This window comes from Vollenhovia emeryi, unplaced genomic scaffold, assembly GCF_000949405.1.
Source record: "Vollenhovia emeryi isolate VEMERY1.0 unplaced genomic scaffold, V.emery_V1.0 DF939124.1, whole genome shotgun sequence".
NCBI lineage: Eukaryota > Metazoa > Arthropoda > Insecta > Hymenoptera > Formicidae > Vollenhovia > Vollenhovia emeryi.
Genome location: NW_011967242.1, coordinates 3,200,091 through 3,222,217, shown reverse-complemented (window position 1 = coordinate 3,222,217; position 22,127 = coordinate 3,200,091). Strand labels below are relative to the sequence as shown.

The 22,127-nt window shown below is 39.3% G+C and overlaps 3 protein-coding genes and 1 long non-coding RNA gene across 9 annotated transcripts; 2 read left to right on the top strand and 2 right to left on the bottom strand.

The window, feature by feature from the left end:
* The first annotated feature begins 93 nt into the window (after positions 1 to 93).
* Positions 94 to 14,710, top strand: LOC105569482 (calcineurin-binding protein cabin-1-like). Its single transcript, XM_012025987.1, has 20 exons — positions 94 to 455; positions 1,232 to 2,775; positions 2,847 to 3,008; positions 3,073 to 3,261; positions 3,331 to 3,474; positions 3,552 to 3,732; positions 3,803 to 3,927; positions 4,034 to 4,226; positions 4,305 to 4,458; positions 4,533 to 4,680; positions 4,751 to 5,518; positions 5,597 to 5,972; positions 6,214 to 7,092; positions 7,183 to 7,459; positions 7,558 to 7,811; positions 10,064 to 10,227; positions 10,346 to 10,616; positions 11,032 to 11,160; positions 11,242 to 13,052; positions 14,264 to 14,710. Exons 1-19 carry the CDS (start codon positions 372 to 374, stop codon positions 13,039 to 13,041), a joined length of 7,842 nt encoding a protein of 2,613 aa, XP_011881377.1. The 5' UTR covers positions 94 to 371; the 3' UTR covers positions 13,042 to 13,052; positions 14,264 to 14,710.
* Positions 7,866 to 12,424, bottom strand: LOC105569481 (inosine-uridine preferring nucleoside hydrolase-like). 2 transcript variants are annotated; one of them, XM_012025985.1, is made up of 7 exons: positions 12,347 to 12,424; positions 10,357 to 10,482; positions 9,277 to 9,361; positions 8,990 to 9,194; positions 8,703 to 8,874; positions 8,358 to 8,596; positions 7,866 to 8,276 (listed from the first exon to the last, which is right to left on the bottom strand). In XM_012025985.1, exons 3-7 carry the CDS (start codon positions 9,339 to 9,341, stop codon positions 7,971 to 7,973), a joined length of 987 nt encoding a protein of 328 aa, XP_011881375.1. In that variant the 5' UTR covers positions 9,342 to 9,361; positions 10,357 to 10,482; positions 12,347 to 12,424; the 3' UTR covers positions 7,866 to 7,970. The 2 variants fall into 2 exon arrangements, with proteins under 2 accessions (XP_011881375.1, XP_011881376.1); XM_012025986.1 differs by lacking the exon at positions 12,347 to 12,424 and adding an exon at positions 10,596 to 10,938.
* A 181-nt stretch (positions 14,711 to 14,891) lies between the features above and the next one.
* Positions 14,892 to 19,966, bottom strand: LOC105569483 (regucalcin-like). 4 transcript variants are annotated; one of them, XM_012025988.1, is made up of 6 exons: positions 19,629 to 19,966; positions 16,874 to 17,034; positions 16,184 to 16,393; positions 15,901 to 16,113; positions 15,636 to 15,748; positions 14,892 to 15,239 (listed from the first exon to the last, which is right to left on the bottom strand). In XM_012025988.1, exons 1-6 carry the CDS (start codon positions 19,688 to 19,690, stop codon positions 15,003 to 15,005), a joined length of 996 nt encoding a protein of 331 aa, XP_011881378.1. In that variant the 5' UTR covers positions 19,691 to 19,966; the 3' UTR covers positions 14,892 to 15,002. The 4 variants fall into 4 exon arrangements, with proteins under 4 accessions (XP_011881378.1, XP_011881379.1, XP_011881380.1 ...); XM_012025989.1 differs by having other exon boundaries at positions 16,874 to 17,028; XM_012025990.1 differs by lacking the exon at positions 19,629 to 19,966 and adding an exon at positions 17,836 to 18,037.
* LOC105569484 lies at positions 16,072 to 21,571 on the top strand. Of its 2 annotated transcripts, none has more exons than XR_001009512.1 (4): positions 16,072 to 16,138; positions 20,025 to 20,242; positions 20,508 to 20,725; positions 20,992 to 21,571. It is a non-coding gene; the product is annotated as an uncharacterized LOC105569484 (long non-coding RNA). The 2 variants fall into 2 exon arrangements; XR_001009511.1 differs by lacking the exon at positions 16,072 to 16,138 and adding an exon at positions 16,966 to 17,044.
* Positions 21,572 to 22,127: the final 556 nt, after the last annotated feature.

The window sequence follows — 22,127 nt, the reverse complement described above, 5'->3', positions numbered from 1 at the left end:
GCGCCTCCGCGCCGCGCGCGAGAGATACCCGACCTGACGCTCGGCAGGTCGCTAGCCGATAAACGCGGCGGTGCACCTCCCCGGCTGCACTCTCCTGCACCCGGCGCGAATCCAATTTATCCCCCTTTCTCTCGTTTCTCGGCCGCGGAGACCCGGGGGCGCGTAACGCGTGCGGTGGAACGAGGACAGGACCGAGGAGAGACGATCCCGAGATCTCGCCGCGTGCGTTCGGCGGCCGCCGCCCGGATCCTCGCCCAACGAGAAAGAGAAGGAGCGAGTGCGTGGCCCCCGACGGCATGGCGGCGTGCTGAAGCACCGGCTGTTTTGTTGACGTTCTGTTCGCGGGCCGAGGCCGCGCGGGACCCGCCAGGATGATGAAGATATCGGCGCTCAACGAGGATTCGAGCGAGGAGAGCGAGGAGGAGGACGTGCCGACGATCACGAAGGAGGCGCAGGTAGACCGCGCGTCTGTTTACGCCGCGGCGCCGTAACCTAGAAAGTAAAAATGCACGAGCTCCTCGGGCGCGTTGATTTACGGCGCGTCCTCGCGTCGGCGTTTACTCGCTTGCCCCCCCCCCGCGACGTGTCGTAATCGGGCGCGGCGCAGAAGCCCGAGCGTTGTTCTCGAGATTTTGTTCTAGCGGTCGCGAAGGCTTCTGTGAAAAGGACTCCTGGTCCCGTAGAGAAACGGACGCGCGTGACACGTGGAGTCGCGTTCAAGGTGGATCATCGTTGGGTCGTCGTCGAGGCGGCGTTGTCGCGGAATTTTTATCTCAGAGTACTCGCGGTAGAGCAAGGTTTCGCTGCGCCCGATTGACGGTGTCTGAGGCGCCGAACGGTCGAGCTGACGGCGAACGTGCCCGCGGCTTGTACGTGGAGAAAAGTCCCCGATCATGACATAGACTCCTGGCACGAGATGGGGGTTTCTGCTGAATCAACAGGCACAGTCCGTTTTATTGCCCTCGGAGCGAAATCTGTCTAGTGGAACATTGATCGTTGGATCGTGTAAGCGCTGCGAAAAAAGACTTGCGATTGAATTTGGACGTTGAAAACCCGCTGTCTCGCGATAGCGGACTTGCCCGCACGCGTCCCGCCAATGTGGTTTCGCTAAATTATAGCGCGCTGATAGTCGCGAGGCTCTCGCAGCGACGGGAGCGTTGGATATTTGAGTAGAAATTGGAGACGCGCGCACTCTTGATACGTGCGATAAAATGTGAAATATTTCTTCCAGGAACAAATAGCGCTGACCGAGTACAACAAAGCCTTGGAACTGCTGAGGGAGGACAAGCAGGAGGAAGCACTGGTCGTCTTCAGGGATCTCCTGGACACCGAGCTGCTGGACGAGGTGGAGAAGCCCGAAGTGCCGGACGGCAGATCCAGACCGATGTTGTCCCTGAAGTATTCCTGCTTTAAGAACATCGGCGCCATCCAGGCGGCCTGCGAGAACTACGAGGACGCGGTGGAGAATTATTGGAAGGCCGCGAATCTGGACGATTCCGACGTGACGCTGTGGCACAGGCTCGGCGCGTTAGCCATGAAGACCTCCAACCTGGAACTAGCCTGCTCGTCGTTCAAGCAAGGCCTGAAATGTAATTTCAATCACTGGCCGTGCCTGGACAATCTAATAACTGCCTTATACGCCGTTCCTGATTACATGAACTGTCTGTTGTATATTTCCGTGGCGTTGGAGAGGGATTCGAATTATGTGAAGGGTCTGGCCTTCCGTGACAAGATATTCAAAGACATCCCGTGTATGGAGGAATGCTACAAGTTGTACAATAGCGACTGGCACCTAGACCCGCCTTTATACGCCGAATACGATCATGTATTGGGCGACAAATTGTTAGCGGAGGCGAAGGAAGTTTCCAGAAAGTGGGCGGAAGTCTGCAAGGCGGAGTTTACGCCGAAAACCTTGCCGGAGTTGACTTTAAGGGTGCCCTTGACGAGCTGCACGTGGCTGGCCCTCGGAGAAAGCATACTAGACATGCATAGGTACATCACCGAGAACAATTTCAACTTTGTCAGTAAAATTGTATTATCGGTCCGAAAACCCGGTGACAAGAACGCGGCAAGCAATGAGGGGGAGGCTGTAGAAAACGCAGACATGGAAGTGGATCAGCAAAATGACTCGGTTCCGAACGGGGAGAGCGATATAAAAAAATCTGTCAAGATCGAGGCGGAAGATTGCGAGATGTCGAACGACAATCAGGTTTTTAATGCTGACACGGCGATGGAAATTGAGATCGAGGAGGACAAGAAGTCTTGCTCAAGCGACGTGCAAATAGTCGAAGATGAGGACACGTTGAGAATGTCCGACACGGACGGTCTGCAGTGTGAGGAACAAACTGAAACGAAGAACGTGGAGTCGGAGGAACAAGTGCACTCCGAGGCGGACGCGAATGTCGACAAGTTGGAAGGCGACAAAGTCACGGACGATGTTTACAGCGTAGATAATGGAATGCCTAATGAAAAGTCCAGTGACAAGGATAGCGATAAATCGAGCGATAAAGCTTCTGAGAAAGACACGGAGAAGGCAAGCGACGGGATATGCAAGACGGACGATAAGACTCATTCTGAGAAAGCCGAGGGAAAGGAGGAGGGACAGAAGGTGAAGAAAAGGCGCAGAAGTGCGCTGTGCTTCTTGCAGCAATGGGCTTGGAGTTGCAGCAGCATGAGACGATCCGCGAGAGTGAGGGGTTCGAACAGAAGAGAAGCGGAGAGGGATGATGTTCAGTTGGAGGAAACTCTTAGAAGATTGTTCCCTAGCACTCTGTTGTATGTACATTAAATACGTGTGTAGACGTAATTTGTTTAGAAACGTAAAATATACCTTCTCTGTTTTGCAGACCCGACACGATAAGATTGACCAAGGATGACGCTACTAAAAATCTCGACGATTCAATGGACACCATGGATATGTATCAACTGTTTGCGAATCAGGAAAAGAATAAAAATATGGAAACTCTCAAAAGCTCGGAAAGTTCTAAATCGCCAAGTCCTGACACAAGGTATTTGCCTGTTGTCAAATTTTTTGCTAATATAATAATATTAATATAATATTAATCTGTACAGTCAGCCACGGAAATACTTCGGATCAGAGGCAGAAACTGCCGATGTGGACGCATTTATAAACGAGCATAGCAGCAAAAGCAATTTAATGATAATTATTACCAAGTTTGCAGAATTGTTATGTACTAAATGGAACCAAGAATGGCCGAAAGGAATGTCAGATGTTTATCTACAAGCATATGCCTTTATGCGGTAGGTACGCAAGGATTAATTTTCCATGTTGTTAAAAACAAAAACTTGGAGTTAAAAATTGTTCTTCAGACAACATATTCCACATTTATCACCGTTTGATGAGGATGTCAATGGCCAAGTTTTGAAGTTGGACACCGAAACGACATTATTATTTGGCGAGCTTCATACGGACAGGTGGCTAGATAATAAACCGGATACCCTGCCTAATCCAACGTAAGGTCTCAATAATTGTGCCTTTATTATTGATAAAAATTGAGCTTTTTATATAGAAATAAAATCGTTAATTGCAGATTAGATAAACTTGGCACTGGAATGCCAGCAGAAGAATTAGGACACATAATATTTGCGAGTGTTAGACAGGATCTTTTAAATGAAGAGAATTTGTATACATTACTGAGAATTCTGTGGCTTAAAAGTAATATTTTTCTGTGCCAAGGTGATGTAGACATAGTCGTAGAAACTTTAGAACTGGTAAGAAAGTTTAATATTAAATTATTATTAAAATAATTATTGTTACAAACTGTAAATATCCATTTTTCAGTTGTTAAACCGTCTCCACGAAATGGAAAGTAAAAGCTTGAATCCATGTATTACGCTTTTAAATTGTAAGAATAATTCTCAAATTAGTGCCAAACTTGTAAAGAAGAAGCTTACGTCAATCCAGAGGTACTTTTTAAAAAGACTTGTATGAAATATTAACATACTATTATATGTGCGAAGACAGTGCATGTGTTAAAGTTGATACTGTAATATTTAATTTTTTATTATGTAGGGGTCAAAAATTGGGCGAAATTCAACATCTGTATGAAGAAAAGAAGTACGCAGAATTGTCTTGCATATTGCAAGATACTTTTAAATTTGCTAAACAGAGACCCAAACTGTTGGTAACTAACGAAAATATTGTCGACAGAGTTCGACAATTAAACATGTTACTTGACAGCTTATGGCAACTTCAACACTACGAAGTAATAACATAAGTAATATATGTGCATACATTGTTACGCAAAAAACGCTAGATTTTTAATAATATTGAATACTTTCAGGAATGTTATGTCTGGGCAGAGGCTTGTCTGAATGAATCGTGGCAAAATTACTTGAACTCCTCTGACGAAGCTGAACAGAAGAAGTGGACAAGTTCTGTTGTAACGGCACTTGAGAAATTAGAAGCTTGTACAATCGAAGTCAGTGTATTCGTTGGTAAGGTCACAATTTGAGCATTAACAACTTTTCTATAATTTTCACGCTAATTTCACGATTTATTATAATTTCAGTAAAATATTTGTCAGAGTCTCGTTTATCAAGATTGGTGCAAAATCTAGTTCACATTGTTTGTCATCAATTGGATGTACCAGAAACTGCTGTGGAGATGCCATTGGAGACTGTTCTACCTTGGATCCTGTTACACTACATTCTACAATAGTAAGTTTATCGAAGAATATGTCTGTGATTTCGTTATCACATACATTACATGAAACTGATTCGTTAACAGCAAAGAAGATAAGGAAAGAGCAAAGGTTGAGTCCACTTACAAAAGTAAATTGAACAGTTCTAATAACTCCGAATCGGATGACGAGGACGATGGTATTCCACCATCCATCATGATTTTATTCATTGCACATGAATTTATCGGCAGACATTCGTGGTGCTGTTTCAACGAAGCGAAACTTCTGTTCTTCATTATGAACCTTGTTATACCACAACTCGAAACTCCTCTGTTTGTCTCCATCAAGGACAGGCTCACGAAATATTTGGAACAGATATTCTTTTGTCTGTACGGTCATCCAAACAGGGTGAACAAAACGCGGCCGAAGTACCTTCAGGATCACGGAGTACCGCAAATGGAGTTAACCTGGGACGGAGCGCAGCTGCTGTTTGATTTTTATAAACCGAAACAACTACCAAACTTTCAATCTGCCAGAGTGCTTTCTATCAGCATGGATACAGAAATACTGCTTAAGAGAATAATCAGATTAGTTCCGCAGGAAAGCGATCCGAATCAAATAATAGACGAAATGACGGCATACATAATGGGCGCGAAAGATAAGATGCCGAGCGTAACAAAACTTTTGCCGCACGCGACATCCACTATTTACTACTTGTTGGGTGATTTTTACTTCAAAAACAATAAATGGGAACACGCGTGCCGGTATTACTTATTAGATCTGTGCTTATATCCAAAGGGATTAAATTCGTGGGCAGGTTTAGCTATGGCGACGGGCAGCATAATAGAGAATTGGTTAAACAGTTATAGACCTATGTAAGTATTGTTTTCTAAATTCCATCTCTTTATTCTTCATGTGTTATATATTTTTACCATACTTTGTGAAATTTTTAGAGGAAAGGATAAGTTTCTCAATAAGGCAAAAATAGCACAGTCGAGTTATCACCATGCCATCGAGCTTGCGCCTGGTCATTCTGTAATTTGGACAGAATACGGGAATTTCGTTTATATGGTTCATTCGTTTTGTTCGCGATTGCTCAAACAGGAGACCGACACGTTGAGTATGGAGAGATTTGAAATTTTGGAAACTAGAAAGGAAGAGATGCTGGAGATTGCGGATCAGTGCTTTGAATCTGCTAATCGAATATGTCAAACCATTGAAGAGCCAACCATACAGCACGATGAAAGATGGCTTTATCAATACATGCTTGGTAAAGTCGCAGAGAAAAAGAATCAGGATCCTCCTGTATTCTTGGAACATTACGCAAAGGTTAATCATCTTATTTATTACATCCTTTCTCCTTTTTTATTGACATTTATTTTTTTAATTTAAGCCCGCTGCAGACGATGCTATTTTTCCTGCTGGATTGCTTGCAATTTAGTAAATTACTAGGAATCCTGAATGCTGAGTGGTGCAATGATAGTAATTTACTAAATCGCAAACAATCCAGCAGGAAAAATAGCATCGTCTGCAGCGGGCTTTACTGATTATTATTACGATTTAATTTCAGGCTAGTGAATTGTTATATGAGAACAACGCTCAATATCCACGTAGAATAAGCCACAAGAGTCCACAAAATCTATCTATAGAGGCCCTAGAAGTTCATTATCGCATTCATGCTAGTATATTGAAGTATTTAGAACAACACGAGGGAAAACCACTGAAGAAATCATTAGGTCAGTTATTCCATTGGCATCTTAAAAACTGCTCCGAAGGGTCCTTTATGAAGTACCAGCCCAAACTTAACGACAAGAAAAAAGAAGAGAATGATATTGAAAAAAGTGTGTCGAAGGAACTCGACAGCACAGCCGATACAGATAAAAATGTAGCAGTATGTCAACGCTCAAATAGTATTGAAGAGATAGAAATTGTAGATAAGTCAAACAAAATTTCTGATACTAAGTCTACAGAGCTAGGAAAGTCGGAGAGTCGTAAGAGATTTCCTGATGAACTGTTACATGACAATACGAAGAGAATAAAATTAAGTAGCGTTTCGCACTTACAATTAATGCAGGACGTCGTAGCCTTAATAGATGATTTGATTACTAAAGTTTGCGATATGGTGTCGCAAAAGGAGAAAACGAGCGATGACATAATGATCATATCTAGTGATGAAAGTAATGAATCAAAATTACAAAAGAAGAAGCTGGAGAACAGGAGTGCTGATAAAACAAAGCTGCAGGCGAAAACGGAGGAGAATAAGAAAAGTTCAGCAAATATATTGGCAGTTGATTCCGAACGTAAGACTGACGATGTACAGGATTTAATGGATGCTCTCATGAAACAGGCAATGGAAATTAGTCAGGAAACCCAGCAGTCTTCAGCGGATGACGAGGATACCAGGAGATTTGATGGCAAGTGGTTGCAGAACGAAGACTTGCAAACTACTGTAAGTTTGTGACATGCTTCAATTTATTTGACCAATATACACATAAATTTTTAATATTAATTGATGTGTGCAATTCAATTCAACGTATAGGAAAAAGAAAATAAGGACAAGATAGGAGAGAGGAGAAAAATGCAGGGCAATGCGAATGAAGAAATGACTTTAAGTAGAAGAGGCTCTCAAGAAAGCACCACGACTACGCAAACCACAACTACGACTACGGAGACAAATAATTCGAGCTCTAGCAGTAGCGAGGAATCTAGTAGTAGCGACGATAGTTCCGATAGCGATAGCTCTAGCGATAGTGATAGTGAATCTGTTGACAGCGACCCGGACAAAAAGAAGAAGGATTCTGAGAATGTTAAAGATGGTAAAGTATACTATTGCTCATTCTTATAATTTCCAAGTGTCACATTTTATTTGTGTACAAAAATTGTAATTTACATTTATTTATATTTTCAATTCTAGAGGAACAGATGCCAGAAGAAGAAGTAGCGACATTAATTGCGTATTGCTTAGCTGGCTTGGAGCAGTGTGTATTAAGGTTCGCGGAACATCACAAGTCATTTTATAGACTTTCACACTTCTTTTTTAATAACAAAAAGGCGAAGAATACCGTGAAATGTAAGGATCTCTTACTAGGGACGTATACTTGTCAGTTCTATCCCGGACAAACTTTTCAAGGACTTTTTGCCGAGAGAAGAAGTACCAACTTTTTTAATGTAAGTATTCTTCAAAGTCTTATACTTGTATTCTTTACCTTTCTGATATATTAAATATTAAATAAAATATATACACATATAATACAGAAAGAAATTAAAAGTTAATTTAGAATAATGCGATAATGATCTATCAATTTAAGTCACTATACTCAATATAAATTATTTTGAAAGAGTTTTTAATAATAAACGTTTAAATGCAGCTTTATCGAAATATTTTATAACTTTTGCATTACGTATTCGGCTGTCAGAATTGATCAAAGCTGAACCTCTTGCGTCACCAACAAGTACTGGAGTTAAATTAGTTTCAAAAGATTGCATTATCATGTCTGGTTGTAACGCAATTGCCATGGCGATACCATCCGCTGGCTCCCATATATTTCCTTTTTCTAAAACCTTTCTTTCAGCTTTGTACAAAAAGCTTGCGATCGAATTATCCAAATTATTGAAAAGGCGTCTATACTCATCCTGTTAAAATAAAGTTCCATTATTTGAAGATCAGTACAAGACTCGAGTGCAAATATATTTGTAGATATTATGATATATTACCATTGAGAAGGCGTGAGAGTTTACTGTGTCTATTGGAAGTATAATACTAGGTTTATTGGTATTATTCAACACAATCCAATTACTTTCTGGATCTTGTTTAAAATTAAATTCAATTCTTTTGCTCTTGACGCTTGCGCCCATCATGATGTGTTGCTTGACTAAATGTAGAAAATGAGGTTCTAATGCAATTGCTGTAGCAACTGTTGTTAAAGGTCCAAGAGTGATTACAGTTATTTCACCTAAAAATAACAAAAAATTAGATATTTACAACATACGTATTAAATTAATAGAGATCTCATAAAGCTAGTACTGCGAGCAGTTTCTTAAAAATCAAAGTAATTGTACCTGGGTATTGTCTCACCAAGTCTACGAGCGCTACAGAAGCATGTTTCGATCTGTCGATCTTTGCAGTTATGTTTTGGGTAAAATTAAAATCTCCAAATCCGTCGTTGCCAAAGTAATAGTCAGTTTCATATTTATTTATTAGTGGTTTTTGAGGTCCAGCGTATACGGGTATCTGCCAAGTTTTGCAAAAATAATTATAATTACGTACTGTACGAGATTTTTAAATATTGTAAACTTAAAAAAAACCTGAATATATATTTAAAAATATTGGGTTGTTAAATACTCACATTTCTATTAGCAACTGTTAAGATTTTTAATAAATTCTTTTCTACGTTTGTCAAATTCGTATTGCCATATGTGGCAGTTATGGCTAGAATTTCGATTTCACGAGTTTTAGCCTCGTGCATGACAGCCAACATGACTGCTAGAGCATCATCTCCTCCAGGATCAGCATCTATCACCATTTTTCTTGGTCTAGTGTCGTGCCTTTTACTGTTTCACAAAAAATATGTTTGTATTTATTCCGTAAAAACTCATCAAATTATCAATTATGAAATAACCATTTCATTATTACCTGAAGACAAAACACAATAGATACAGCATTATCATGATTTTAGATACAGTACACATTAAAACCATCTTTCTTTATCTGGTAAAACCTGTAATTATGTATAAAATTAATGAATAGGCTCCAATATTGAAAATTAAAAGATATTAATTTAACAAATTGAAGGAAGACCTAATGTGAGTCGAAACGCCTTTAAGTACCATTTTTTTTTAAAGACAATTGTGACAATAAATGTCACAAAATTCAAGAGAAATAAATGGTGTGATAAGAAAAAGTTGATCAGATTAAAACTTACAATTAGAAGAATATTAACATAAAGTGTGACTTTAACAATCTTCCCGTCTCTTGGGAAAATTAATTAACGTCCAAACTTAAAGATACAAAGAAGGAAAGACAGGTGACAGCCATTACGGAATGACTGCATATAATTTAAAGTGACCGAACAATTAAACGATTGTTGAGTGTAAATAAAAGAAAAGAGGAGAGGGCATGAGACAGTCATTTGCCAAATAAAGGTTGCCAAAAGAAAAGTATACGAGTAAAAACAGGACTAGAAGCATAAAAAATTACTAGACATTAAGAACAATGGGAGCTAAACAACGGATATTCAGTGAAGTAATATACTAACAATAAGAAGCGCGCATACGATGATTCTTAACATTAAACGTTTCGATCATTGCCTTTAATGTCTAATCTTTTTTAATGTTATAATTGTCGAAGCAAATACTTTCTTTCCATATCATTGACATGACATTCAGACAAATATTCTTTAAAAATAATGTTTGTTTTACAGGGGGTGTGGCATATTCCAATCAATGAAATTGACAGGCCTGGAAGCTTCGCTTCACACATGTCGAAATGCGTGACGTTACTCATGCAGGTGTTGAAAGAAAGCAATGATAGCCGAATGTTAATGCAACTATGCATACAGCTCGGAAAGATTCCTGATTCAGACAAGTAAGATAGATTTAGAACGTATTATTAGTTCTTTTGCTAATGAATGCAATATAACAAGACAGGTTTATGAGAGAATAGGAGATGGATGATGTAATATGCAATCTTTTCCCGCACTTAGGAAATACTTACGTGATTCTGAAAGAGAACAATTATCTCGCCAAGCTCTGACACTTTGTCAACAGTCGCTCAGGAGCAGAGTTCAGACGATGGGCCCGATAAGCACAATTGATAGCGTGCACCTCATTAGAACGGACGCTAGAACACAAGTATTACTTGACGTACACGAGACATATCAACTTGTCCAGAAACATTTTCAAGGCAAAGATTCGACTATACAAGCATTTGCAACGTTATTGACAGATACATACAAAATGTACATAGGCAATAAAGTAAGTGGGTAAATCCGGGAAAAGATATCCTTTTGTCAATAATCACAGGCTGTCGGAAATATATACATGTAGCTTCTTGGGTCTTATCTCTTATCGGATCTTATCTTGCTCCTTGCCAGGTGTTTTTATATATATTTGCACAACTGATTTCATAACACTTTACTGGCAACAACACAATAATGTATTTACTGAGTAAATAAAAAAATATGTTCTTCAATAATGTAACACTATTACAGGTTATATTATGTCGTTAAATATTACGTTACGTTATTGAAAACCGGCTCTTTTTTTTCAGAGTGTTAAACGATTATACATTGTTCGTTATAAGCTATCATTTTTTACTCGTATTTATGACAATTATCAAATGACAGTCGCAATTTCAAATGCTAACAAATGTACGTTTATTGCTTTATAGAACTTGGAAGGAAACGTTTTGGAGATCGCTATTAAATGTTGTCAACGTCAGATACAAGCGAACAAAATTGCCTCTATTAGCAGCAACAATAGCTCTCACGTGCCACCTCAGATTGCGTCTACTATCTCGGTAAATAACCGCCGTCTCATTATCACAATTGTCATGTGTAATGGGATTATTACCGAATTAATATTTTTTAATTTGTCGCAGACGCCCGTGCCACAAGTACCAGTGAACTCGACGTCCCCGCAAACGTTGCAGAATCGCAAACCGCATAGAAATCTAACATCCACTGGACGTCCGAGAGGACGTCCGCCTAATGTTAACAAATACTTGCAACACGCTTTGCAACAAAGTGGCAACGTGATGGGTCAGTTTAATCCCAAGAGTAATTTTTCGAATTATCTGGGCACATCCGGACCGAACCGTTCTATGATAAATCCTTATTTCATGAGTCCGCTGGTCGATACGAACATGTTATCGGCTATACTTGCCAGCGGACTGAGCAGCAATATAATGGATCCCCTAACGGCTATGACCTACCTAAATCAAGTAGGGAGTTATCAAGACATTCTTAGACAGTATCAGAACTTATCGTCATTGACCAATCTCGCTAGCGGCTTAAATAATCCCGGTACTACTATGACCAACATCAGTAATGCTTCGACAATGAGTACATCAAGCTCTAGTATCAATGCTCCGAGTAACATCGCTAATTTAAACAATCTAAAAGGTTCTTTAGATCCTATGACAGCGTCGGTGCAACAATTATTGAGTTTGAGCAATTCTACAGTGTCAACTTCGCGACCGACACCCATGTACCATCAAACAGCCGCCAAGACTAACACGACTATGTCATTGACGAAAGACCGACCTAGCATATCTATAACGCCGGTTACCACCTCGATGAGCCAGCAGCCTCATCACAAGACGAAGCAGCTTGGTAAGCAGCCGAGCTCGCAAACCGAACCGGTATTGCCCGTCCACATTCCCAAATCGCTTCATATATCGCCAACGAAACCGGTATTACACTCGTCCAACGCGACGACGCAAGTGTCTCTGCTCAAGCCATCCATTATTCAGCAAGTGAAAAACAGTCCGCCGAAACAGATGAGCGCGCCGCAGATACGGGTTTCGAAATCACTGACGGAGCCGCAGCCGGCGCACAATCCGTCGTTGTCGCACTCGCCTTTGAAGAACAGCGGTGGTACCGTGACGACAAATCCGGTCGCGGCCATGCCGCACGTCGCCCACACGTCCATGGGCGCGCCGGTGATGATATCAAAGCAGCAGCAGGCATTGCCCATGAACTTACCTAACGTATCACGTTCCGGTACGTCGCTGCAGCACAAATTACTGTCGAAGAAGAACCCCCAGCGACCTTACTCGGCGCAGACGAACGTGCAGAATCATCCCGTGAGGAAGGTGAAATCGGGGGCCAAGACGACGGCCATGCCAGTGCCGATATCTGGCAATTTTCCAAATCTATTAAACGCGATACCACCGACAGTTACCTCCGCGATGTCGCAATCGCCTTTCATACCTCCGGAATTAAGCGGCATCTCGGTAAGCCCCGTTACTTCGCAGTCCGGTATCAAAGCGGCGACGGCGGCGAGCGCTAAATATCACAGCTACAAGAAATCCATCAGCAAGCCGAAACCGCCGGCGACGTCGGCGTTGGAGGTGCCGAGCTCGTTGCCGGCTTCATTCCCTCCCGGCAGCTCGGTCGAGGCACTCTCGATGCTGTCGCAATTACAACAGCACTCGCACCTGGAGATAATACCGCAGCAGAAGGCGCCGTTGAAGCCTACCATTGATTACTCGAAAACCCTGCCATCCTCCGTGAGTGTAGTGCCGTCGAAGGTCCCAGAGACATTGAGGTCGTCAGCCGCCGCTGATTGTATGACCATGTATGATATATCTAGGGCAAAAACCGCTAGTGTTTCCAACAAAAAACCACAGGATAAACTCCTTGCTGATAATGTCGAAATTATAACGTTGGACGATTAAGAATCACTCAAGTAAGCGACGGTTTATTTTGCGCAATTGTTCTCTTTTCCTTTTAAGCATCATCTGTAACGTTATCTTACTTGCTAACTTTACAAGTTGTTAATTAACTCGTTGCCTTGAAATGATATTCACGCAACTGCAATTGTATTTCAGTAGAAAATAACATTGTGTAAAGTTCTTTTACCGCATTCGCTATGTTACATTCGCCATGTTATTTTGTATAAGCTCGGCTTCGGGTTATTACAGTGCAAAAATCAGTTGTATGTAAAATCTCTCAAATTCCAATGCAACGAATTGATATGATTAATTTATATAATATATTAAATTTGTTTTTCTTTAAAATTTTTATGTTAGCGATAAACTAGAATTATTTGTGAGGAAAGTATTCAGATCTTTATATATATGAGTTTTGCTTTATTGTAAGATTTTTTGTTACAATATATAAAGATAACGTCCAATTATTTTCTAACGTTTAAGGCCCGGTTTTTGCCAAACGTCGCTTAACTGTAATCTTAGTTTAATTAACGTTTGTTTCTTTCTAAAGTAAAGGCTGATCTACAACGTCTCCTTTGCGTCTAGAAACATTCTATTTCCTAGCCAATAAATACGCTTACAAAATTTGGGCAAGTTGATAAATTGTGCATTATACATTGTACAATCGCAAATTGTCGACAAGTTTGTTAAGCGTTTTGAATTATTTACATAAAATAGAATTATCTAAAGTGTTTTTTGTCGACCCAACTGGCAGGAAACTTTATTCGTGAATCTTACATCCACGAAGTTTTGACCATCCGGATTGTGTTCCTTATCAAGTGATTGGTAATAGTTAAAATTCTTATTGCGAAAAATATTACCCCAATAAGAATTTTAACTATTACCAATCACTTGATAAGGACCACAATCCGGATGGTCAAAACTTCGTGGATGTAAGTTTCCTGCCAGTTGGGTCGACAAAAAACACTTTAGATAATGTTAACTATTTACTGGCGACATAAATCTCTTATCTCCGTCATAAAATAGAATGTTTCTGGATGCAGAAAGCACATTGTAGATTAGGCTTCACAGTTGGAAAGAGACAAAGAACGAATTAAGCTAAGCTTAAAGTTAAACAACGTTGGTGAAACCGGGCCTTAATTAGTCATGTTTAATTATACTAGTATATATGTATACAAAAATTCTAAGAAACATAAATTGATATATCAAAATTGTTTGTCTTTTCCAGATTTATCTTATAACTCTTACAATTAGAAGGTACGGTCAAACTTGATTTCTTTTAACGTAATTAATCATAAGATATTAAATTGAGATAGCTAATTCGAGAGAGCTTTATCGTTCAATTTTCAAGTTTCAATTACGTACATATTTCCCATTAATTAAAAGTATAATTTAATTGATTATTATGTTCACAGATGCGAAATGACGCGTTGCTTTTTTCACTAATTCTACTAAAGCATTTTTGCACAAGGAAACGTTATTTTTCTACCGTATATACTTGATAATGATGACGCTTTTCTACGTGTACAATAATCTAGTGTAATTAGCTTCAGTAAATTTGAACGTTTTTAAACGTTTGTGTGTGCGTGTGTATATATGTGCGTATGTATGCCCGCGCGTGTATGTGTGCGTGTGTGTAATTTACCTCTGATATTAAAAGGACATATGAATCTAATTCTAAGAAGTGTCTTCTCTTGTTGCTGTCTTGTTTCATACTGTTCTTTTTGACATAAATTTGGTATATCTAAAACGAAAATTATTTCAGGATAAGTTAGTAATACTTAGTTCGTCGTAATAAGTACATCAAAGTATTACTTACACAATTTCTTATCTGACTAAGAAAGAAAAACATATTCTTTAAGCAGTGTTAAAATTTTTTATTCAATATAAAATTTATGAATACACATAAATTTTCACAAGGTGTAAACGTGTCTTAAGATCTATCTTTTATTAACAATTTTACTTTCTTAATCCATTTTCACGAACGAATTCGCGAGAGTTCCGCGAGTTTTTAAGCCTTTCACCGCGAATACCGCACCCGCGTCAGGAGTCAGTTCTCGTTGCTCCGCAGTTAAATTATAGCCCGACGTGGTCACGTACAAAGTATCCAGAAGCGGACCGCCGAACGTGACGCTGGTTACATTGTCAGCCGGAATCTTAACTTTGCGCATTACTGCTCCTGTTTTTGGATCCACCTGAATGACCTAGATAAACACATTCATAAAAACTTTTATGGATTACAAGATTTCATGGATCTTTTATGGATGTCAGGACTAATTGGCTCCAGTTTCACTGCAGGTGGTACTGTTTTCAAGAAATAATTTTTCCTTTAATAGAAGTTACTTATCATAAAATTTTATTATAGTATGTAGAGGAGAGTTCTCTATTATGAGATAGTTCCACTAAACAGATTTCACTCCGAGGGCAATAAATTCATGGTGGAACCAACAGATGACGCCTATTAATTTAGCAGGAACTCCGCTATCTCATATTAGAAGCCTCTCATAATAGGGGACATATATATATATATATATAATTTGGAATTTTCGGTTATATTATAAACAATAATAATCTTTAACTCTGTCGCTTTATAAACTTACATGAGATCCGCCAAATAGTGCTATCCAAAGATTGCCATCGGTATCTATGGTCATTCCATCGGGAACCCCTTTGAGATCAGTGTTGTTAAGATCAAACACAATCCTCCTGTTAGCTAAAACATGAAAGCTATAAGCACGTACACTCCCTAAATTCTATCTCTGAATCTTATGCCTCACGACTACTTGAATGTTTAGTTTCATGCAATATACACTTGCACACTTTCTTACAGCACAAGTTTGAATGACGAACGTGATTAAATCTTACATATTTTCCCGAGATTCGGATCGTAATCATAGGCCGCAACTTGGCGCGTAGGTGAGTCAATATAATAGAAAGTGTCATCTTTGCTATTCCACGCCAATCCGTTACTTATCGTAACGGGCGATATTTCCTTTTCAGGTTTAAGATTGTCGTCAACGCGGTACAACGATCCTAGATCGGGAGGCGCCACTCCATTGACCTCGATGCCCATAGTACCTGTGGAAAATGTTAGTCGTTACAGGTGACAAATCACACTTCTACAAATCGCGGAGTTTTCAGCCCCTACCGAGCCAAAATCTTCCGGTTGAGTCCACCTTGCCATCGTTGATCCTTGTCTCAGCCTGAGGAGGCTCGAGCGAGCATAGCATTTTGACCTTCGGCTCCGAATCATCCTCGTCTCCGTTCCACTTCACGAGAACAAGATCTTTTCCCACACCTGCTACAAGTTCATCATTCGAGTCGTCCACTGGTATGACAACTCCAACGGTCCCGTTTGCTGGAAGAGCATTGTGGAGCTTCTTATCAATTCACCGATAGTAACCCGGAGGAAAAAAGCTATATGTCTAATTGTATCAAAAATGTCAGGTATGATCAAATTTGTTCTGATTATATCCAAATTTTAATGCATCCATTTATAAGTATATCACAGCAGATGTCAGATATAATCAGATACTTGTACAGTTTTATTAGACTTTGATATACTTATAAATGGATGCATTAAAAATTGGATATAATCTGATGAAATTTTCATCATATCTGACATTATTTGATACAATAAGATAAAACTGAATACATAGCTTCCCCCAGTGAGAAATAATTCGTCGATCGATGTCGAAACGATGTCGAAACGATGTCGAGTCGACGTCAATTTGATGGTGTCGACATCGTTTCGACATCGGTCGACGAATCATTTCTCACTGGGCTTTTTCCCTGGGAATGCTCTAACGCTCGTGAAGAGGCAACGCCACGGTCTTACCTATGTATGCACTGGTCACAACACCCGTTGCGATATCTAGCCGGCGGATGTACTGATTCTGTATGTCAACGAAGAACAACTTTTGGGTACGATGGTCCCAGTGGGGACCCTCGGAGAGGCCGTAAGCAGCTGTCACCTTATCGACGGTCACTTGCCTGCAATTGGATCACGGTACTGGCATTACACATTCCCCAGGGAAAATGAAAAGTCAAGACGATGCCAAATTTATGTCACAGTTTGGTCAATATGACATCAAACTGACGTCGCCTTGACTTTTAATTTTTCCCTGGGTTTTGCAAAACCTGATAAGCAAAATTTCTTGTAAAACATTTTGTAAATTTGATTGTCAGTGGGTCAGTTACGCATTGCTAAACATGCATCGGGGATCACATCCTTCATTTATGTACATTACCGTTTGGAAGCTCGCTGCTTACAATAGCGCGGAAAGCGTCGTTACATCTTTCTTGGACGCATAATGACGGCAAAGATAGAATGACGCTTTTAGCGCTGATTGTAATAGCGAGCTCGCGAACGCATCCTCTGTAGGTTTCAGTATCGCCCTCGAACGTCCCAATCAATGGAAACCATCATTGCATTGATATCAAACATCTTGTAAAACACAAAGCGTCGTCTACAATGCGTGAAGTAAGCTTGGAGTAAGGAATAAGAGAGATAACTATATGATACTCTGCGCCCGAAGCGAAACAGCTGTTCGCCGCCGAACGCAGAAAGTGTAGCCGGTTATTCAAACCAAATCTCTCGACGAAAAGGAGAAACGGAGAGAACAAGAAGCGCGATTAAAAGGAACAGACGCGCGTCTACTTGGTTTCACGCGCTGCGTTCCACTTTTTGCACTCCGCACTTTTATCTTCGCATTCGCCACGTTTTCACTACGAGAAAGAAGTGCGGAGAGAAAGGCGGGTCTAGCGGCGAAGCAAATTACGTAACGCGCCGATATTTACGTAGTCATTGTCCCCGGGAAGCGTCCGTTTCGGTCAGAACAGCCGAAACCGCTGGCGAGGAGGCGGCCAACAGTGCCTCGTGTCGAAGACTGTGCAGCGAGTAGATCGGGCTCGCGCGGGGTCGGTTAATCGATCCAATTGTCTCTAATGACTGCCGATCGTCCCGACGACGACGAGACTGAGCGGCAGCCAAACACCGTGGCGGCTATTTAACGCCAAAGATAAAATTGCGCCGATAAAACCACATGTTTCCTGCCAAAGGGTTATCGAATGCGCGTCGCTTCGCGTGGCTCCTCGATTGTAAAATTGACTCGAATCGGCGAACTTGGAAGATTTCACTTCGTCAATTCGACCAGATGACTCGCAGCAAAATTAATAATTGTATATCTGTCTTAACGAGAGGCCGGCAGGCTTTGCTCGATAAGCTTTGACCAGAGTCACCTTTGCGTCCATTTCTACCGATGTGAATTTACTTTAATCTCGGTGTTAACTTCAGACAAATAGCATAAGTGATTGTTGGAAACGCGCAAATTACTTTTTTTTTATAAGTTCTTTACTAATCAGCGTAAACTGTTTGAAATGAGCTGCGTTTCTCTCCAGATTGCAAATTCTTACCCGGTAAAAAATTGTTCATGCAGGAGCATGCATAAATGTATAAAATTATGCATCAAATATGTCCATACATATTTTTACAGTGTATTTCCGTATAATTTTATACAACTCTACACAATTCTGTACAATTGTATATAGCTTTATACATGCTTTTATATGAAAAATATATAGAGATATACAAGGTAGAAATATGTATGGACACATTTGATGCATAATTTTATGTATTTATGCATACTCGTGCGTAAAACATTTTTTTACCGGGTATGGAGCACAAAAAGAATTCTTTTGGTCTCTCTGTGGTTTCTCCGCTGTCTAAGATTACTTTTTATCTTTCTAGTTCTAAGAATTAGAAAAAAGATAAGTTAAACCGCAGTTTAAAATAATCTGCACTCATAAAAGTGGAGATTATACATTGGTTTACAAATAACGATTGTACATCGCAAGCATACGTGTATTTTCACATGGGAACATTAGACGAATTTAAATAAAAAATTCGCAACGGAGAATATTTTCCAGGGATCGAAACATCGGAGACGCATTAAATGAAACTCGCGTGTGGTATTCGCGTTTTATTTTAAGAAGATTATGCAACATTTGTTTGTATGTTTCCTCTCCTTCCGCGAGACCCAGTGAGAAATGACTCCACTATAGTAGCACAGTGCATTGGCTAAACATTGGCCCAATACAACGAAAATTGGGCCAATGTTTAACCAATGTCTGGTCAATGCATCGTGCTACTTGGAACGAAAAGTAATGTCTTTTCGGTCGCTGCGACACTTAAGCAAACAACGTTATTCCATATAAGATATGAAGTGTCCTGTTTAAAATCTTTGCAGTTGTGAATAATGTTGATTTAACGCAACCGACAATTTAATTTCAATATTATAAATATTCGAAAAGGGACATTAATTATTTTTACATCTTTAAATGACTTCTCTAATCTACCAACCAATAAATTAATTGTTAGTTAATTACTTATTTAATTTGTTTATTTGTTTACATGTCTGATTACAGATAGTGTCCTGTATCATTGAACAGCCCAGCTTTCGTTTCTCATTGTTTTGACGAGAGAAAATGTCGCATGTCTACTTAATTAATACTTGGCGCGTTAATACCGGCTTCCTCTTGCCAATATGTGTGCGTGGTACTTCAATTTGTGGATGCAATGTCCTTTCACTTACCCGCTGACGAAGGCGACGAGAACGCACACTGGGAACACGTATTTACCAATTGTCCTTCTCATAACGTTGTATTCTGTCGCACTGCGATTGGAAAGGCACGCTCTTTCAGGGTAGAGGCTGAAAAGAGTAAATAAAACCCAAACGCACCTGCTTACTTCTTATATATATGAGCGCTCCTACCTTCGCCAAAGCGATCGAAATCGACGGAGGAGTTTCGCGTAGCTTCGCCACGACGAGTCAGCATTAGAGTGGGGCGAAAAATTTTCCGAAAATTACACAATTGACACGACGCTGTCTTTTTTTCTATGCACAATATATCTATCGTCGACATCCTGAAGAAATGATATTAAAAAGTAAAATATAAAAAGTCTAGAAGTACATGAAACTTTTTTTCAGATAAAAATTACTTGAGCACACCAAAGGGACTCACTGACACGCAAGAAGATGCCAAGAACTAAAAATATTTATACACCAATTTAGGAAATTTTGAATGCGACGCGCCGAAGATATTAATGAAGTTCAAAATTATTTCTGCTCGGAACAACGCATTTTTACATAGCAACTTTTCCACGTTGTTTTATTGCACAATGAACAACGTTTTTGAGCCATTAATGGTGAGTACAGGCATAGATAAAGTAAATAATATTGTAGCGACGTTAATGATAATAATGATAGATAGCATTAAACGAGAAAAATTACTTCGCTCCATTTTATTCTTTTAAACTTTGACGTCATAGTCACGTCATTTAATAATGCGTGAAAGATGAAAAAATTTGCGTCTTTTTTTCTATGCACAATATATCTATCGTCGGCATCCTGAAGAAATGATATTAAAAAGTAAAATATAAAAAGTCTAGAAGTACATGAAACTTTTTTCAGATAAAAATTACTTGAGCACACCAAACGGACTCACTGACACGCAAGAAGATGCTAGGAACTAAAAATATTTATACACCAATTTAGGAAATTTTGAATGCGACGCGCCGAAGATATTAATGAAGTTCAAAATTATTTCTGCTCGGAACAACGCATTTTTACATAGCAACTTTTCCACGCTGTTTTATTGCACAATGAACAACGTTTTTGAGCCATTAATGGTGAGTACAGGCATAGATAAAGTAAATAATATTGTAGCGACGTTAATGATAATAATGATAGATAACATTAAACGAGGAAAATTACTTCGCTCCATTTTATTCTGTTAAACTTTGACGTCATAGTCACGTCATTTAATAATGCGTGAAAGATGAAAAAATTTGCGTCTTTTTTTCTATGCACAATATATCTATCGTCGGCATCCTGAAGAAATGATATTAAAAAGTAAAATATAAAAAGTCTAGAAGTACATGAAACTTTTTTTCAGATAAAAATTACTTGAGCACACCAAAGGGACTCACTGACACGCAAGAAGATGCCAAGAACTAAAAATATTTATACACCAATTTAGGAAATTTTGAATGCGAAGATATTAATGAAGTTCAAAATTATTTCTGCTCGGAACAACGCATTTTTACATAGCAACTTTTCCACGCTGTTTTATTGCCAATGAACAACGTTTTTGAGCCATTAATGGTGAATACAGGCATAGATAAAGTAGATGATATTGTAGCGACATTAATGATAATAGCGATAGATAGCATCGAACGAAGAAAATTACTTCGCTCCATTTTATTCTTTTAATCTTTGACGTAGTCACGTCATTTAATAATGTGTGAAAAATGGAATACTTCAATGATCAATAGTACTTAACACCGCTGCGTCGTACACGTTGCGATAACAATCTTTGTCAGAAAAGGAACTGCGGATACTGATATTTATTGATACGTTCATTTGTGAAGATGTATCGTACAAGTTTTTTTGCGACAGAGCAGAATTATAGACGAGTTTTATATGTATTTTATATAAACACATTTGTACAGATATAATACATGATTTTAATATGATTTATTGGATTATTAAAGGTGAACTTATACATTCTTTCGAATAGGAAATGCTTTTGCAGAAACAGAAATAACGGTTAGCAGTAAGGAAACAGCTGAAGCATTATTGAATTACATGAGACGTTATATGTATGTATCTGAATATTCAAATCAGCTCGCATTAGGTTTGTGCAAGTTAACATTAGACAAAATGAAGAACATCGAATGCGTCATGTTTGTTCTACTAAAATTGACAATTTTATAAAACATACGTATCTGATATTATCAAGAACAAAACTTCAAATGTAGCGGTTAAATTATGAGCTACTTGACGATGTTAGTTCAATCATATACAATGAAATCACATTTTTCCACAAATGAGCACAGAATTGAACGTTTCGGCCTAACTTAGTGTCATTCATAATTTAACATTCACAGAAACAAGGAGCCACGATAAATGAATCCAAATTCTTTGTTCAAAATAACAATGTGCCAAGTTAAGATTTCACATTGCAATCAGCTGTGCATGGAAACCGGCAATATAATCCAAAAAACAAAGGAAGAAATAGAATATTAGATA

What these genes read in the sequence shown, in the direction of transcription:
- LOC105569483 (XM_012025988.1), bottom strand. Translation starts at nt 19,690, where the DNA reads ATGAGAAGGACAATTGGTAAATACGTGTTCCCAGTGTGCGTTCTCGTC. An exon ending in TGTGACCAGTGCATACATAG is followed by an intron (nt 16,394 to 16,873) that starts GTAAGACCGTGG and finishes ATGCTCTTCCAG; the next exon opens with CAAACGGGACCGTTGGAGTT. An exon ending in AACCGGAAGATTTTGGCTCG is followed by an intron (nt 16,114 to 16,183) that starts GTAGGGGCTGAA and finishes CATTTTCCACAG; the next exon opens with GTACTATGGGCATCGAGGTC.
- LOC105569482 (XM_012025987.1), top strand. Translation starts at nt 372, where the DNA reads ATGATGAAGATATCGGCGCTCAACGAGGATTCGAGCGAGGAGAGCGAG. An exon ending in ACGAAGACTTGCAAACTACT is followed by an intron (nt 7,093 to 7,182) that starts GTAAGTTTGTGA and finishes TTCAACGTATAG; the next exon opens with GAAAAAGAAAATAAGGACAA. An exon ending in TTCTGAGAATGTTAAAGATG is followed by an intron (nt 7,460 to 7,557) that starts GTAAAGTATACT and finishes TTTCAATTCTAG; the next exon opens with AGGAACAGATGCCAGAAGAA.
- LOC105569481 (XM_012025985.1), bottom strand. Translation starts at nt 9,341, where the DNA reads ATGGTTTTAATGTGTACTGTATCTAAAATCATGATAATGCTGTATCTA. An exon ending in TAACAGTTGCTAATAGAAAT is followed by an intron (nt 8,875 to 8,989) that starts GTGAGTATTTAA and finishes AAAACTTGGCAG; the next exon opens with ATACCCGTATACGCTGGACC. An exon ending in CTTGGTGAGACAATACCCAG is followed by an intron (nt 8,597 to 8,702) that starts GTACAATTACTT and finishes TGTTATTTTTAG; the next exon opens with GTGAAATAACTGTAATCACT.